Here is a 14,644-nt window from a genome sequence, read left to right on the forward strand (position 1 = left end):
TTTCTGTAGCATGGTAGCGTATTGGTCAGCACAACGCTTTATGGTACCAGCAACCCAGGTTCAATTCCCACCACTGTCTGTAAGGAGTTCGTACACACTCCTTGTGACTGTGTGGGTTTCCGCGGATGCTCCACTGTCCTCCCACAGTCCAAAGGTGGGAGGTTAATCGGACATTGTAAATTATCCCATAATTAGGCTGATCCCATTAAAGAATTATAACCAACAGCAAAACAGAAGTGGTTTATTTAATCAGTAATGGTCATAAAGAGGCATCAGGCAACATGTTTTAAATATAAATGTACACATGTACATACAATGTAGGATTAAATTATCCCAAAATGACCCTCCAATACAACATTCAAACTCATGGAGTTTTATTGCAGTTTCACTGCTCACTGTACAGAAATGAGCAGAAAACTTTGTGAGGAATTGCTGTACCTGGTATTGGTACTGGGGAAAATCACAATCTTTATGGGATTTCTGATGACAGCATTAGTGCAACAGCCAGAGCAGTTTTAATACTTGTACAAAATGGAAAGGATTTCTGGGCTTGGATTCACTGGTTTAGTCTGATACAACAACACAAAGGTGGGGTGGAGTCTACACACTGTCCTCAGTTTGACTAACAGCAGACAATCTGGACAGGAAAATGACAAATTTGATGTAGATGGGCAACAAGATCAGCATAGACTTGGTGGGCCGAAGGGCCTGTTTCTGTGCTGTTGGACTCTGTGGCCCTTCTCAGGATGGCCCAGGAGTAATAGTTGGATGTTTGTAGATTGATGAAGAAAATGCTCATCACTGATGTGTCACTCCGAGTTGGATGATGCCGGCCTCATTATTATACTCAGGGTTAACGCTCCGTGTATGAATGGGGATTATTGTCCTGAAACTGTAGCCGGGTGATTTCATTGCACAGATTCCAGTAAACAGGTGAACAGAGGAACTCCAGTTCCAACTGACTCCTGCGAGGGTACAAAGGGTAACTCCTGTAACGTGATGGAAGAGCAATGCCATGGCCGAGAGTGAAAATGGTGACATCGGGATGTTCAGTTTGATCTCTCTCAGCTGCCAGCACTTCACCTCTCTGCTACGACAGGGGAAGTCAGCCTTGATGGCACAAACAAATACAAGCAATAGGAAGTGTTGCTGCTTCACAAACAGATTGGAAATGATGGGAAAGGAGAGGGACTCAGAGAGACCTTGTCATTCTGGTGGGGAACATTAACCACAAGAGGTGCTTGTTGTACAAGGGGGCCTTGGTGACCCTCCAGGGCTCCAGCCAGGCAGCAGCAAGGAGTAAAGTGTGAGATGTGGTAGAGATCAGCAATGAATGATCCCGAGGTGAGGAATCTGACAGGCAGTGATCTTGTCACAAAACAACAAATTTCATCTCATAACACAGTGACAATAAACCTGATTGTGGTTGTCTTCATCAGGCAAAGCAGTTCAGCTGTGTGTGGGAGCCTGCATTTGATGTCCCAGATTGCAGTCAGGACTGTCTTCTGAAGCACATATTATGTAGTTATTGCACCTTCCAGAGATCTAAATCAGAGACAAACCCATAAGGTCTTGTGGGCCGAGCCCCTCTGGGCTCCTCTTTCATCGTTCCTTAAAATGATTCCGGTGCCAGTGAGAATTTTGCCGGATTATCAAGGATTGAATTTCTCACCGGAAGCTGAGAGCTGAAATGAGTGCAGTGTTGTTCTCACTCAGGGTGAGACAAGTTACAGCTGCAGAGCACCATGTTCCCCACTGTTGGAGGGAAGGATTTTCCAGGCTCCAGTCTACAGGAGGGACACAGAACCTGCCCTCACAGTAACCTCTGGAACTGAAGGCTGTCGTGTCCCTTCTAACTGACCGGATGATTTTCAGCTTCAGCTTCGTGACCTGGGCTGAGAGTTTGTAATTCCTGCTTTTCTCCATGATCCTAAAATGGACAGAATGTGTTTGTTATACATGATGACAAATCTTCACTTTGTTCACTGAGATAAAGATCAGGCAGAGTGGGGGAGGGGAGTGGGACAGGACAGGGGAGGGGAGTGGGACGAGGGAGAGGCAGAGGTGACTAATTGGACATAACTGATGTTACAAAGGGGTCAGACAGAGACAACCACTTTCTACAGAACCAGACACAGACTGGGAGAAATGGTAAATATCTATAATCATGTCCAAACAAGAATGTCATGAAACACTAAGGGATACTGTCCATTAAATTAAATTTAACCAGATATTATCGACAGTAACAGAGGTCATGATTCCCACTGACCCATGTGTCAATAAATGAGAGAGAGTGGCGTTATAAATACAGCAGGAAGATTCCAATGAGTTTATACATGTGTGAATTGAGAGAGGGAGAAATAACAGTGAATTTACAAACTGATCAATCACAAGAAAACTGCAGGAATTTATATGAACAAAATACCTGTTCTATTTCGGCACGGTTGTTCTCATTAGTTCCTTCGTTTTTACCTGTAATGAAAGAAATAATCCTTTATAAATTCTAGATGAATGATATACATTGTTGAAGATTATTTTTTTGCTAGTTTAACCTACCATTTATTCACAGCTGAGTCACAGATTTGTACAGCACAGAAACAGGCCCTTTGGCCCATCTCATCATGCTGTGTATTTTGCCCACTAACTCCAATCCCATTTCTCCACGAGGTCCATACCTTTCTAAACCCTTTATATATAAATGCCTCCTCTGTCAGTGTGTTTCAGATGTCAATCATTCTCTGTTTAAAAATCCCACACATCTCCTTCAAAATTCCTTCCTCTTGGCTTAAACTCAAAAGTTGTTTTTGATACCCTTGCCATACCACGGGAAATGATTTTCACTCTCTACCCCATCTATGCCTTTCACAACCTTGTGTACTTATAAAGGTCACTCCTCAGCTGCCTTCACTCCAGGGAAACCAAGCCCAGCCGAGGCAATCTCTCCCCAGAACCAAACTCCTCCAATCCAGCAACATCCTGGTGAATCTCCTCTGCACTCTCTCCAGTGCAACCACATCCTCCCTGTAGTGTTGTGACCAGAACTACACACAGTACTCCCAGTGTGGCCTATCCACTTTGTAAAGTTGCAATGTAGAATCATAGAGAATACAGCAAGGGTACAGGCCCTTCAGCCCAACCAGTCCATGCTGACCACATTGTTCTCCCAGCTCGTAACAATTTACTGTATTTGTCCCATATCCCTCCAAGCATTGTCCCTGAATGTACCGATCCAAGTATTTCCCACATGGAAAGGTTGTACTTCCCATAACCACTTCCTCTGGCAGTTCATTCCATCTACTCACCAACCTCTGTGTGAAAAAGTTACTCCTCAGATCCCTGTTAAATCTTTCCTTTCTCACCCTAAATCTCTGCCCCCTAGTTTTGGGCTCCCCTCCCTGGGGAAGGCTGATTCCATCCACCTTATCCATGTTTCTCATTATTTTAAACATTTCTGCAAGGCCTCATTCCCCCATATTCCAATACGTAAAGACTTCGTCTGGCCAACCTCTCTCTATAACTCTAGTCTTGGCAATATCCTCGTAATTCTTTTCTGCATTTGTCTTAGTTTAATTACATCTTTCCTGTAACAGGCTGAACAAAACTGTACACAGTACTTCAAGTGTGGCCTTACCAATGACTTATACAACTGCAGCATAATGTCCCAACTCCTCTACTCAATGTCCTGACTGAAGATGGTCAGCATGCTAAATGCCCTTTTCACCACCCTGTCTACCTGTGACACCACTTTCAATGAACGATGTACTTGTACTCCGAGGTCTCTCTGTTACATTATACTCCCTGGTGCCCGATCATTCAGAGTACCAGTCCCACACTGGTTTGATTTTCCAAAATACATCCAATACCTTATATTTATCTGCATTGAAATCTATTTGCCACTTCTTGGCCCATTTTTGTAAGTGATCAGGATCACTGTGTGATCTACGAATACCTTCTTCACTATCATCATCATCTCATTTTATGTCATCTAGATATTTGCTGACCAAGCCTTGTGTTTTCACATCAAAATCATTCTATAAATAACAAATAACAAGGGTCCCAACACTGACCCATAGAGGACACCACTAATCACTGGTCCCCATTCTGAGAAACAACTTTTAAACACCCTCTGATTCCTACTTAAAAAATCATTTTGTATTCAACCAAATTGCTCTCCCTGGATTCCACGGGAGCTAAACTGCCATGTGGCACCTTGAACACTTTGCAAAGGTCAAAGTCGACAACATCCACTGCCCGACTCTCATCTACATTTTTAGTTACTTCAAGTAATTTGCTGGCTTCTCCTTGCTACTCTTCTTAAACAATGGGATGACAGTAGCCACTTTCCAGTCTTTGGGAATTTCACCAGTGGCTAAAAATGAAGCAAATATCTCTTCAACGGCCTCCACAATTTATTCTCCAGCCTCCCATACAGTCTGATGATAGAAACGCACATAATCCAATTCAATCCCCTGCTTGATCCTGCCTAATTCCCACAAAATCAGCCCAGCTGAGTCTTGGACCCTAACTTGGGGACCTATGCTTGCTTTAACATCAGTATCTTAAAACTAAAAGAACTGTGGTTACCAGTGCCAAAGTGCCCCCTGACTGCCCCCTCAGTTACTTTCCCTGCCTCATTCTCCAAGAGGAGGTCCGGTACTGCACCCTCTGTCTAGGTCTCTCTACTCAGGAAACTTTTCAAAGATGAGAGATTGCTCAATGTCATTTCATATTCACAAGTGGAAGGAGAACAAAATAATTGTTACTCTGGATCCAATGCTGCACCAAAAAATACAGAAGATGAAGAACACATGATTAATAATAAAAATCACAATATATATATATAAATACAGAAGACAGCTTATATACATAGTTTGATGGCATGTCCATAAAGTGACACGGGGCTGTACACATTGTCAGTGATGGGAAATAATAAAGTAGTGGTGGAGTTAGCAGGTGAAGGTGTTGATCAGCCTCACTGCTTGGGGAAAGTAACTGTTTTTGAGTCTGGTGGTCCTGGCGTGGATGCTACGTAAACACGAGAGAGTCTGTGGATGCTGAAAGTCCAAAGCAACACACACACAATGCTGGAGGAACTCAGTGGGTCAGGCAGCATCTTTGGAAATGAATAAACAGTCGATGTTTCGTGCTTGGAGCCTCCTTCAGGACTGAGAAAGAAGGGGGAAGATGCCAGAGTAAAAAGGTGGGGGGAGGGGAAGGAGGCAAGCTGGAAGTTGATAGGTGAAGCCAGGTGGGTAGGAAAGGTAAAGGGCTGGAGAAGAAGTAATCAGATAGGAGTGGAGAATGGACCACAGGAGAAAGGGAAGGAGGAGGGGAAATGGGGGAGTAGAAAAAGAGGACGGAGAGGGAAAAAATTACCAGAGGGGAAATTGATATTCCTTCCATCAGTTTGGAGGCTACCCAGCTCCTCCACCCTGAGGGTGGCCTCACCTTGGCACAAGAGGAGACCATGGACTGACACGTCGGATTGGAAATGGGAATGAGAATTAAAATGTTTGGCCACTGGGAATTTCCGCTTTAGGTGGATGGAGCAGAGTTGCTCAACAAAGGGATCCCCCAATTTACAACCGTCTCACTGATGTAGAGGAGACTTCATCGGGGGCACAGGGCACAAGAATCAACCCCAGCAGATTGACAGCTGTAGTGTTGCCTCACCGGAAGGAATGGAGGTGAGGAGGTGAATGGGCAGGTGTAGTGTTGCCTCACTGGAGGGAATGGAGGTGAGGGAGGAGGTGAATGGGCAGGTGTAGTGTTGCCTCACTGGAAGGAATGGAGGTGAGGGAGGAGGTGAATGGGCAGGTGTAGTGTTGCCTCACTGGAAGGAATGGAGGTGAGGGAGGAGGTGAATGGGCAGGTGTTGTGTTGCCTCACTGGAAGGAATGGAGGTGAGGGAGGAGGTGAATGGGCAGGTGTAGTGTTGCCTCACTGGAAGGAATGGAGGTGAGGGAGGAGGTGAACGGGCAGGTGTAGTGTTGCCTCACTGGAAGGAATGGAGGTGAGGGAGGAGGTGAATGGGCAGGTGTAGTGTTGCCTCACTGGAAGGAATGGAGGTGAGGGAGGAGGTGAATGGGCAGGTGTAGTGTTGCCTCACTGGAGGGAATGGAGGTGAGGGGGAGGTGAATGGGCAGCTGTAGTGTTGCCTCACTGGAGGGAATGGAGGTGAGGGGGAGGTGAATGGGCAGCTGTAGTGTTGCCTCACTGGAAGGAATGGAGGTGAGGGAGGATGTGAATGAGCAGGTGTAGTGTTGCCTCACTGGAAGGAATGGAGGTGAGGGAGGAGGTGAATGGGCAGGTGTAGTGTTGCCTCACTGGAAGGAATGGAGGTGAGGGAGGAGGTGAATGGGCAGGTGTAGTGTTGCCTCACTGGAAGGAATGGAGCTGAGGGAGGAGGTGAATGGACAGGTGTAGTGTTGCCTAACTGGAGGGAATCGGGCTGAGGGAGGAGGTGAATGGGCAGGTGTAGTGTTGCCTCACTGGAAGGAATGGAGGTGAGGGAGGAGGTGAATGGGCAGGTGTAGTATTGCCTCACTGGAAGGAATGGAGGTGAGGGAGGAGGTGAATGGGCAGGTGAAGCACTTAGGCTGCTTACAGGGTTAAGTGCTGGGAAGGGGATTAGTGGGGAGGGACGAATTTATATCTGGGTAGCCTCTAACCTTATGGCATGAATATCAATTTCTTCTTCTGGTAATTTTTCCCTCCCCTCCCTTCTTCACTCTGGCTTTTTACCTACTCACCTGCCGATCACTTCTCCCTGGGTCCTCTCCTCCTTCCCTTTCTCCTCTGGTCCACTTTCCTCTGCTATAAGATTCCTTCTTCTCTCATCCTTTATCGTTCTCACTGACCCAGCTTCAATTATCATCTTCGAGCCAGCCTCCGTCCCCTCCTCCTCCCCCCACTTTGTTATTCTGGCATCTTTCCCTTTCTTCTCAACCCAGAAGAAGGCTCTCAACCCGAAACGTCAACTGTTCATTCATTTCCATAGTTGCTGCCTGACCTGCTGAGTTCCTCCAGCATTTTGTGTGTTTTGCTGTGAATGCTAAGCAGCCTCCTCTCTGATGGGAGTTGGACAAACAGTCCATGAGCAGGGTGTGTGTGTATCCTTAACACTGACCGAGTTCCTCTTGTCCTCACCTCCCACTCCCGGAACTCTGTATCCTTAACACTGACCGAGTTCCTCTTGTCTTCACCTACCACCCGCGGGACTATGTATCGTTCACACTGACGGAGTTCCTCTTGTCTTCACCTCCCACCCACGGGACTCTGTATCCTTAACACTGACCGAGTTCCTCTTGTCTTCACCTACCACCCACGGGACTATGTATCGTTCACACTGACCGAGTTCTTCTTGTCTTCACCTCCCACCCACGGGACTCTGTATCCTCAACACTGACCGAGTTCCTCTTGTCTTCACCTCCCACCCATGGGACTCTGTATCCTCAACACTGACCGAGTTCCTCTTGTCTTCACCTCCCACCCACGGGACTCTGTATCCTTAACACTGACCGAGTTCCTCTTGTCTTCACCTCCCACCCGCGGGACTCTGTATCCTTAACACTGACCGAGTTCCTCTTGTCTTCACCTCCCACCCGCGGGACTCTGTATCCTTAACACTGACCGAGTTCCTCTTCTCTTCACCTCCCACCCTCGGGATTCTGTATCCTTATCACTGACCGAGTTCCTCTTGTCTTCACCTCCCACCCACGGGACTCTGTATCCTTATCCTTAACACTGACCGAGTTCCTCTTGTCTTCACCTCCCACCCACATGACTCTGTATCCTTAACACTGACCGAGTTCCTCTTGTCTTCACCTACCACCCACGGGTCTCTGCATCCAGCACATCATTCTCTGCACCATCCACCATCCCGGTGACCAACCATTCAATTCCAGTCTCCCTTCTGACTTGTCAGTCCATGGTCTCCTCTACTGCCATGATGAAGCAACTCTCAGGTTGGAGGAGCAACACCTCTTATTCCATCTGGATAGCCTCCAACTTGATGACATGAATATTGATTTCTCCAACTTCCAGTAATTTTTCTCCCTCCACTTCCTTCTTCTATTTGACACTGTGACCCCCTCCTCAGCTGCCCAAATCCCCTCTTCTTTCCCTTTCTGGAGTTGGAGTTCAACCCAGTTAAGTGTGAGGTGGTTCATTGTGGTAGGTCAAATATGATGGCAGAGTATAGTATTAATGACAAGACTCTTGACAGTGTGAAGAATCAGAGAGACCTTGGGTTCCGAGTCCATAGGACACTCAAAGCTGCTATGCAGGTTGACTCTGTGGTTAAGAATACAAATGGTGCATTGGCCTTCATCAATTGTGGAATTGATTTTAAGAGCCGAGAGGTAATGTTGCAGGACCCTGGTCAGACCCCACTTGGAGTACTGTGTTCAGATCTGGTCACCTCACTACAGGAAGGATGTGGAAACCACAGAAATGGTGCAGAGGAGACTGACAAGGATATTGCTTGGATTGGGGAGCATGCCTTATGAGAATAGATTGAGTGAACTCAGCCTTTACTCGTTAGAGCGACAGAGGATGAGAGGTGACCTGATAGACAATAGACAATAGACAATAGGTGCAGAAGTAGACCATCCGGCCCTTCGAGCCTGCACCACCATTTTGAGATCATGGCTGATCAACTACTATCAATACCCGGATCCTGCCTTGTCCCCATATCCCTTGATTCCCCTATCCATAAGATACCTATCTAGCTCCTTCTTGAAAGCATCCAGAGAATTGGCCTCCACTACCTTCCGAGGCAGTGCATTCCAGACCCCCACAACTCTCTGGGAGAAGAAGTTTTTCCTTAACTCTGTCCTAAATGACCTACCCCTTATTCTCAAACCATGCCCTCTGGTACTGGACTCTCCCAGCATCTGGAACATATTTCCTGCCTCTATCTTGTCCAATCCCTTAATAATCTTATATGTTTCAATCAGATCCCCTCTCAATCTCCTTAATTCCAGCGTGTACAAGCCCAGTTCCTCTAACCTCTCTGCGTAAGACAGTCCAGACATCCCAGGAATTAACCTCGTGAATCTACGCTGCACTTCCTCTACGGCCAGGATGTCCTTCCTTAACCCTGGAGACCAAAACTGTACACAATACTCCAGGTGTGGTCTCACCAGGGCTCTGTACAAATGCAAGAGTATTTCCTTGCTCTTGTACTCAATTCCCTTTGTAATAAAGGCCAACATTCCATTAGCCTTCTTCACTGCCTGCTGCACTTGCTCATTCACCTTCAGTGACTGATGAACAAGGACTCCGAGATCTCTTTGTATTTCTCCCTTACCTAACTCTACACCGTTCAGATAATAATCTGCCTTCCTGTTCTTACTCCCAAAGTGGATAACCTCACACTTATACAAGATAATGAGAGGCACTGATCAAGTGGGTAGTCAGCGGCTTCTTCCCCAGGGCTGAAATGGCTGCACAAGAGGGCATAGTTTTAAGGTTTTTGGCAGAAGGTATAGAGGAGATGTCAGGGGTAAGTTGTTTTTTTTTTACACAGAGAGTGGTGAGTGCGTGGAATAGGCTGCCGGCAGCAGGGGTGGAGGTGGATACGATAGGGTCTTTTAAGAGACTCCTGGTTGGATACATGGAGCTCAGAAAAATAAAGGGCTATGGGTAACCCTACGTAGTTCTAAGGACATGTTCGGCACAGCTTTGTGGGCCAAAGGGCCTGTATTGTGCTGTATGTTTTCTCTGTTTCTGCCATATTCCACTCTCTTCTCCAATCATCTTCCTTCTTCCCTTTGCCCTTTTTATCTAGCAGCTCCCAGCATCTTCCTTCATCCCCCTCCTGCACCCACCTGGCTTCATATATCACCTTCGAGCTTGTTCTCCTTTCCCTTGCCGTTATCCTTTTTCTGGCTTCTTCCCCCTTCTTTCCAGTCCTGATTAAATGTCTCAGCCTGAGACATCGACTGTTTATCAATTTTCATAGTTGCTGCCTGACCTGCTGATCTCCTCCAGTATTTTGTGTGTCTTGCTGTGAACTTGGGATCCTCAGTCTCTCTGTTCAACATTTCTACCCCGTACTGCAGATGTCCGAGTCCTATTTCAACTCGACAAAATGCATGACCTTGTACTTGTCAGAATTAACTTCCCCAATTTTCCATCTGACCCTATTGCAGACTTGGATAACTTTCCTCCCCATCCACAACACCCCCAATTGCCATGTCATCTGTAAACTTACTGATCATACTTCCTACACTCACAACTAAGTCAATATCACAAAGTGATAATCCTCTACCCAACTTTCCATCTGCTCCATATCCTATTGCAGACTTGGATAACTTTCCTCACCATCCACAACACCAATTCTCATTCATCTGTAAACTTACTGATCATACCTCCTACACTCACAACTAAGTCATTAATATATATCACAAAATGCAGAAGCCCTACAACCATTCACTACTGTACACAATTAGGTGCAGACTTCAAATCAGAAAAGAAACATTCTTCCAACACGACCTCTGCCTTCTGTCACCTTGGATCCCGGGTGTGTTAGGCTTCTGGATCAGTCTGTCATGTGGGACCGTGTCAAATGACTTACTAAACTCCACATGGAGTATATCTTTCACATTACCTCCAGCAATCTATTTTGCCATATCCTCAAATTACAGAGATACGGTTTTCCTGACTCTGGGCCTTACTAACCATCCATAATCAGATCCTGATCTCTCCAATCATACACAACTCCCATGACTTGAATTCTCTCCAATAATTTCCATGCAGGCACAGCTGGAAATCACTCCAACTCAAATCAAAAGTTCTGGACTTCCACAATCCAGCAGGAGTCCCAAACCCCATCAGCTCACCTACTCAGAGATCCCAGCACCTCTGTGCAGAACCTCCCATCAGAATCCAGCAAAATCTGAGCCAGAACTGTTCCCGACTGACAGCAGCCAGCTAGGACAGATTTGATAATGTGCTGGAGAATTCCCCTCAACTGCTCCCTTTAGAAGCTAAAGTGATGGTGAGACCAGGGGAAGGTTTTCACAGAGATTGAGTTCTTTAGAAATAGCTTTGATTTTGATACTTACTGCAAACTGGAAAGAATCTGGATAATGCTGTCACAAATATGACCCCTGATACAGTCAATATGATCCAGATTGGAATGTTGGTCTTGCAGCTTTGATCTGAAATGGACAGAAATGAACCCACTGAGTAAATTCACACTGATTCTCCACACCCACTCCCAGTTTAAACGTACATTTAACACAGTCATATGTCCAATGGCATTTATGAGACAAAGCAACAAGTTAATCATACGACAAGTAAATTTATTATCAAAGTGCATCTATGTCACTGTTTACCAACTTAAGATTCACTTTCTTGCAGGAATTCACAGTAGAACAGAGAAATACAATAGAAACAATGAATAACTACACACAAACAAAGACAGACAAACAATCAAATCGAAAAGGCTGCTGAAGGGTGTCAGCCAGAAACGTCGACTGTACTCTTTTCCATAGATGCTGCCTGGCCTGCTGAGTTCCTCTAGCATTTTGTGTGTGTTGCTTGGATTTCCAGCATCTGCAGATTTTCTCTTGTTCATTTAAATGTATTTAATTTATTAAATGCAAACACTAAACTAATTCCTTGAAAGAGGTAAACATGTGAAACCTGTAAAATTCCCCACACACCAAGATCCAAGGTTATGTCGTCCATAACAGCTACACAGTCAGCACTAATTACACTGCAAAAGGCAAATACTAACACTACCCTCTCTCTCCTCCAACACTGATAGTCCTTCCCTCTCTCCTCATTCTCCATCAGTCAGGTAACTCTTTCCCCTTCTCCACCCTGTACACCCTCCCATCACACACACACCACCCCAACTGGTTCCCCTCTCCCACTCATCCATCTATCATCACACACACACACACACACACACACACACACACACACACACACACACACACACACACACACACACACACACACACACACACACACACACACACACACACACACCCCCACCCCGACTGGTTCCCCTCTCCCACTCTTCTCCATCTGCCCTCCCCCACTCATTCCATTGATTCCATGTTCCACTTTTCCCTCCGATCAGATTCAATCACCTTCAGCCTTTGTCATCACCATCCATCACCTTCCCGTTCTGGTGTGAACCCCACTCTCCCCTCCTATATCTGACCATTATCCCTCCTCACCTGGATCCACCCATCTCCTGTCAGAGTTTGATCTGCACCTTCTGTCTCCACCCTCTTATACCGGCCATATTCTCTCGATCTGTCAGACCAGATCCACATCTGCTTGTCCTCAGATGGTGAGGGTGAGTCTCCCTCGGGAACCTCTGCTGTTCTCATGGTGACACTGGTATGGACTCCAGGATACTGACCCAGTGACAATAAACTGCCTCCCTGTCTTCACCTGATACCTGATATCATTACTATCTGGCCATTATTGAGCTGTAACCCAGTGACAGGCATTTACAAGTCACGGAGATGGTGATTGGTGAGACTGACTCTCCATTTACTGGTGATAGCTGGACAGTGACACACACTCAGAAGGCTCTCGTGGTCAGCACATGATCACAGACCTGGAACAGGAGCAGGTGATTGAGAGCCTGAGCTGTTCAAAAGGACCAAGGGGGACCTGTGAGACAACTTCACATGGATAAAGTGACTGATATTTGTGGGGTGGGGACTGGGACTGGAATCCCAGGGTCCAGATGAAGCTCTGGGAAATCCACACCTCACTGAAATGGAGATCAGCAGAGTCAACTGAAGGAGCTGGGTGAAGGGGAACAAAACAACACCAGAAATGGTTGTTGTTGGGCTGGTTGGGTGTACTGAAGTTTCCAAATCCTGAACACCTTGACCAGCAGAAACAGTTTCTAATCAACCTGTCAGTCACTGTTCACTTCCTGAAAACTGTAATTATTTCACTCCTTAACTGTCTAGTGCACCCTGGGTTCTGTAATCTCTGCATGTAATTTAACATTCCGGCAAATTTCCACGGTCCTCCCTCAAAGACCAATACATCCTTCCTGTGACGTGGGGCCCAGATCTGCAGACGTGGTTTCACCAGAGCTTTGATGTCTGTAGCACAACTCCTATTCCCCTGTACTCCGGTACTCTGGGTCTAAAGACCCACATTCCACTGACTGCAACACACACAAAATGCTGGTGGAACACAGCAGGCCAGGCAACATCTATAGAGAGAAGCGCTGTCAACGTTTCGGGCCGAGACCCTTCGTCAGGACTAACTGGCTGCATTGCTGACAATCTGTACGTGTCCATGACACATTATTGTCTGATGAACACAGACCACACAGGGTTAATGGATCACCATTTAGAAACTAATCTGTTCTGTCCTTTTTAAATCCAATAAAAGACTTTGTATTCACCTGCATTAAAATGCATTGACATAATTCTTCCCCATTTGTACCAACTTTCTGTGATTTATTGCTGCCCTGTTACAATATCATTGGAAACTTGTTTGTTACTGTTTAAAATCCCATCACTGGACCCAACCTGATAAAAAGTTGCAGTCACAACAGATTCACCACCATCAATTCTCCACTCTGGTCAGTCGTATGCTTTCAGTTCCATCAGGTTCACCTTTGGGAGTTTATCAAGCAGCTTCTGGAAGTCCGGACACTCCCTGTATAACCTACAGTGTCTATATTGGGTCAAACCTCCAGCAGGTCTCCCAGTCCCCAGCTGTAGACTGTGGGGCTGAGGACTGCAGCTGTTGTGGTCCGGTCTGTGAAGTCCGCATTCCGGTACACGGTCTGGTCTGTGGACGCAAGACTCTGGGTCTTCCGACTGTCCCTTGTTTCATTTGGGCTTAATCACAGGCACCTGATTCTCATCTTGGGGCCGGGAATATAAGCAGCCCTGGGTTTGAGTCTGGTTGCTGGTTTGTCCTGTCATTATCCTGTCCTCGCCTCTGTGGGGTTTGTCTTGTCATATCCTGTCCTCGCCTCTGTGGGGTAAGTCAGGCTGTCTTTGCCGTTACCCTGCGGTTGGATCTGTCCTCTCCTGTCCTTGTCCCTGTTGGGTAAGCCAGGCCATCTTTGCTGTTACCCTGAGGCTGGACTGTTCCCTTCCCTTCCCTTCCTTCTATAGCCCTTGCCTGGAGCCTCGCCTGCTACCTGGGGCTGTGTTGTGAATTTGGTCGTTTCCGTGACCAGCTGAGATGACTGCTGTTTGCGCCACTCCGAGCCAAAGGTATGAATTCTGCCATTTTCATGGCCAGTGGAGTTTTGCTCATTTGGTTGCTGTTTCTCCAAGCCAAGACTCTAATGGGCTGTGGTTGTTTTGTCATCTTGTATTCAGCTTAGTAGGTAGACTGTTTGCCGCTACTCGAATGGACTGTCGTTTGTCATTCCGTGTCAAAGCCCAGTCCGTGTCCAAGGCCCCGAGTCAGGTCCCGGTCCTGGTCCGTGTCCAAGGCCCTGAGTCAGGTCCTGGTCCGTGTCCCAGTCCAAGTCGTAGCCCAGGCCCTGAATCCTGGTCTCGTCCAGGGCCTGTGTCGTGTCCAGCTGTGCCTCTCCCCACTTCTACTTTGCTCTCCCTTGACCAAGACCATGTCTGAGCTTCATGTCCTCGTCCAGCCCTGGAGTCCCGCGTCCTGCCCCCATGTCCAG

At 46.7% G+C, this 14,644-nt stretch overlaps 1 protein-coding gene across 1 annotated transcript in view; it reads right to left on the minus strand.

Moving 5' to 3' along the window:
* Positions 1-227: 227 nt before the first annotated feature.
* The window catches only part of LOC140717301 (uncharacterized), a 66,776-nt gene continuing 52,359 nt past the window's right edge, over positions 228-14,644 (minus strand). The window contains exons 10-12 of the mRNA XM_073030755.1: positions 11,073-11,168; positions 2,426-2,472; positions 228-1,930 (exon numbers count right to left, since the gene is read on the minus strand). Coding sequence (XP_072886856.1) covers positions 1,853-1,930; positions 2,426-2,472; positions 11,073-11,168 — 221 coding nt within the window. The 3' untranslated portion in view covers positions 228-1,852. The remainder of the gene's footprint in view (positions 1,931-2,425; positions 2,473-11,072; positions 11,169-14,644) is intronic.

The sequence above is a fragment of the Hemitrygon akajei genome, chromosome 2 (assembly GCF_048418815.1).
Source record: "Hemitrygon akajei chromosome 2, sHemAka1.3, whole genome shotgun sequence".
NCBI classification, from domain to species: domain Eukaryota; kingdom Metazoa; phylum Chordata; class Chondrichthyes; order Myliobatiformes; family Dasyatidae; genus Hemitrygon; species Hemitrygon akajei.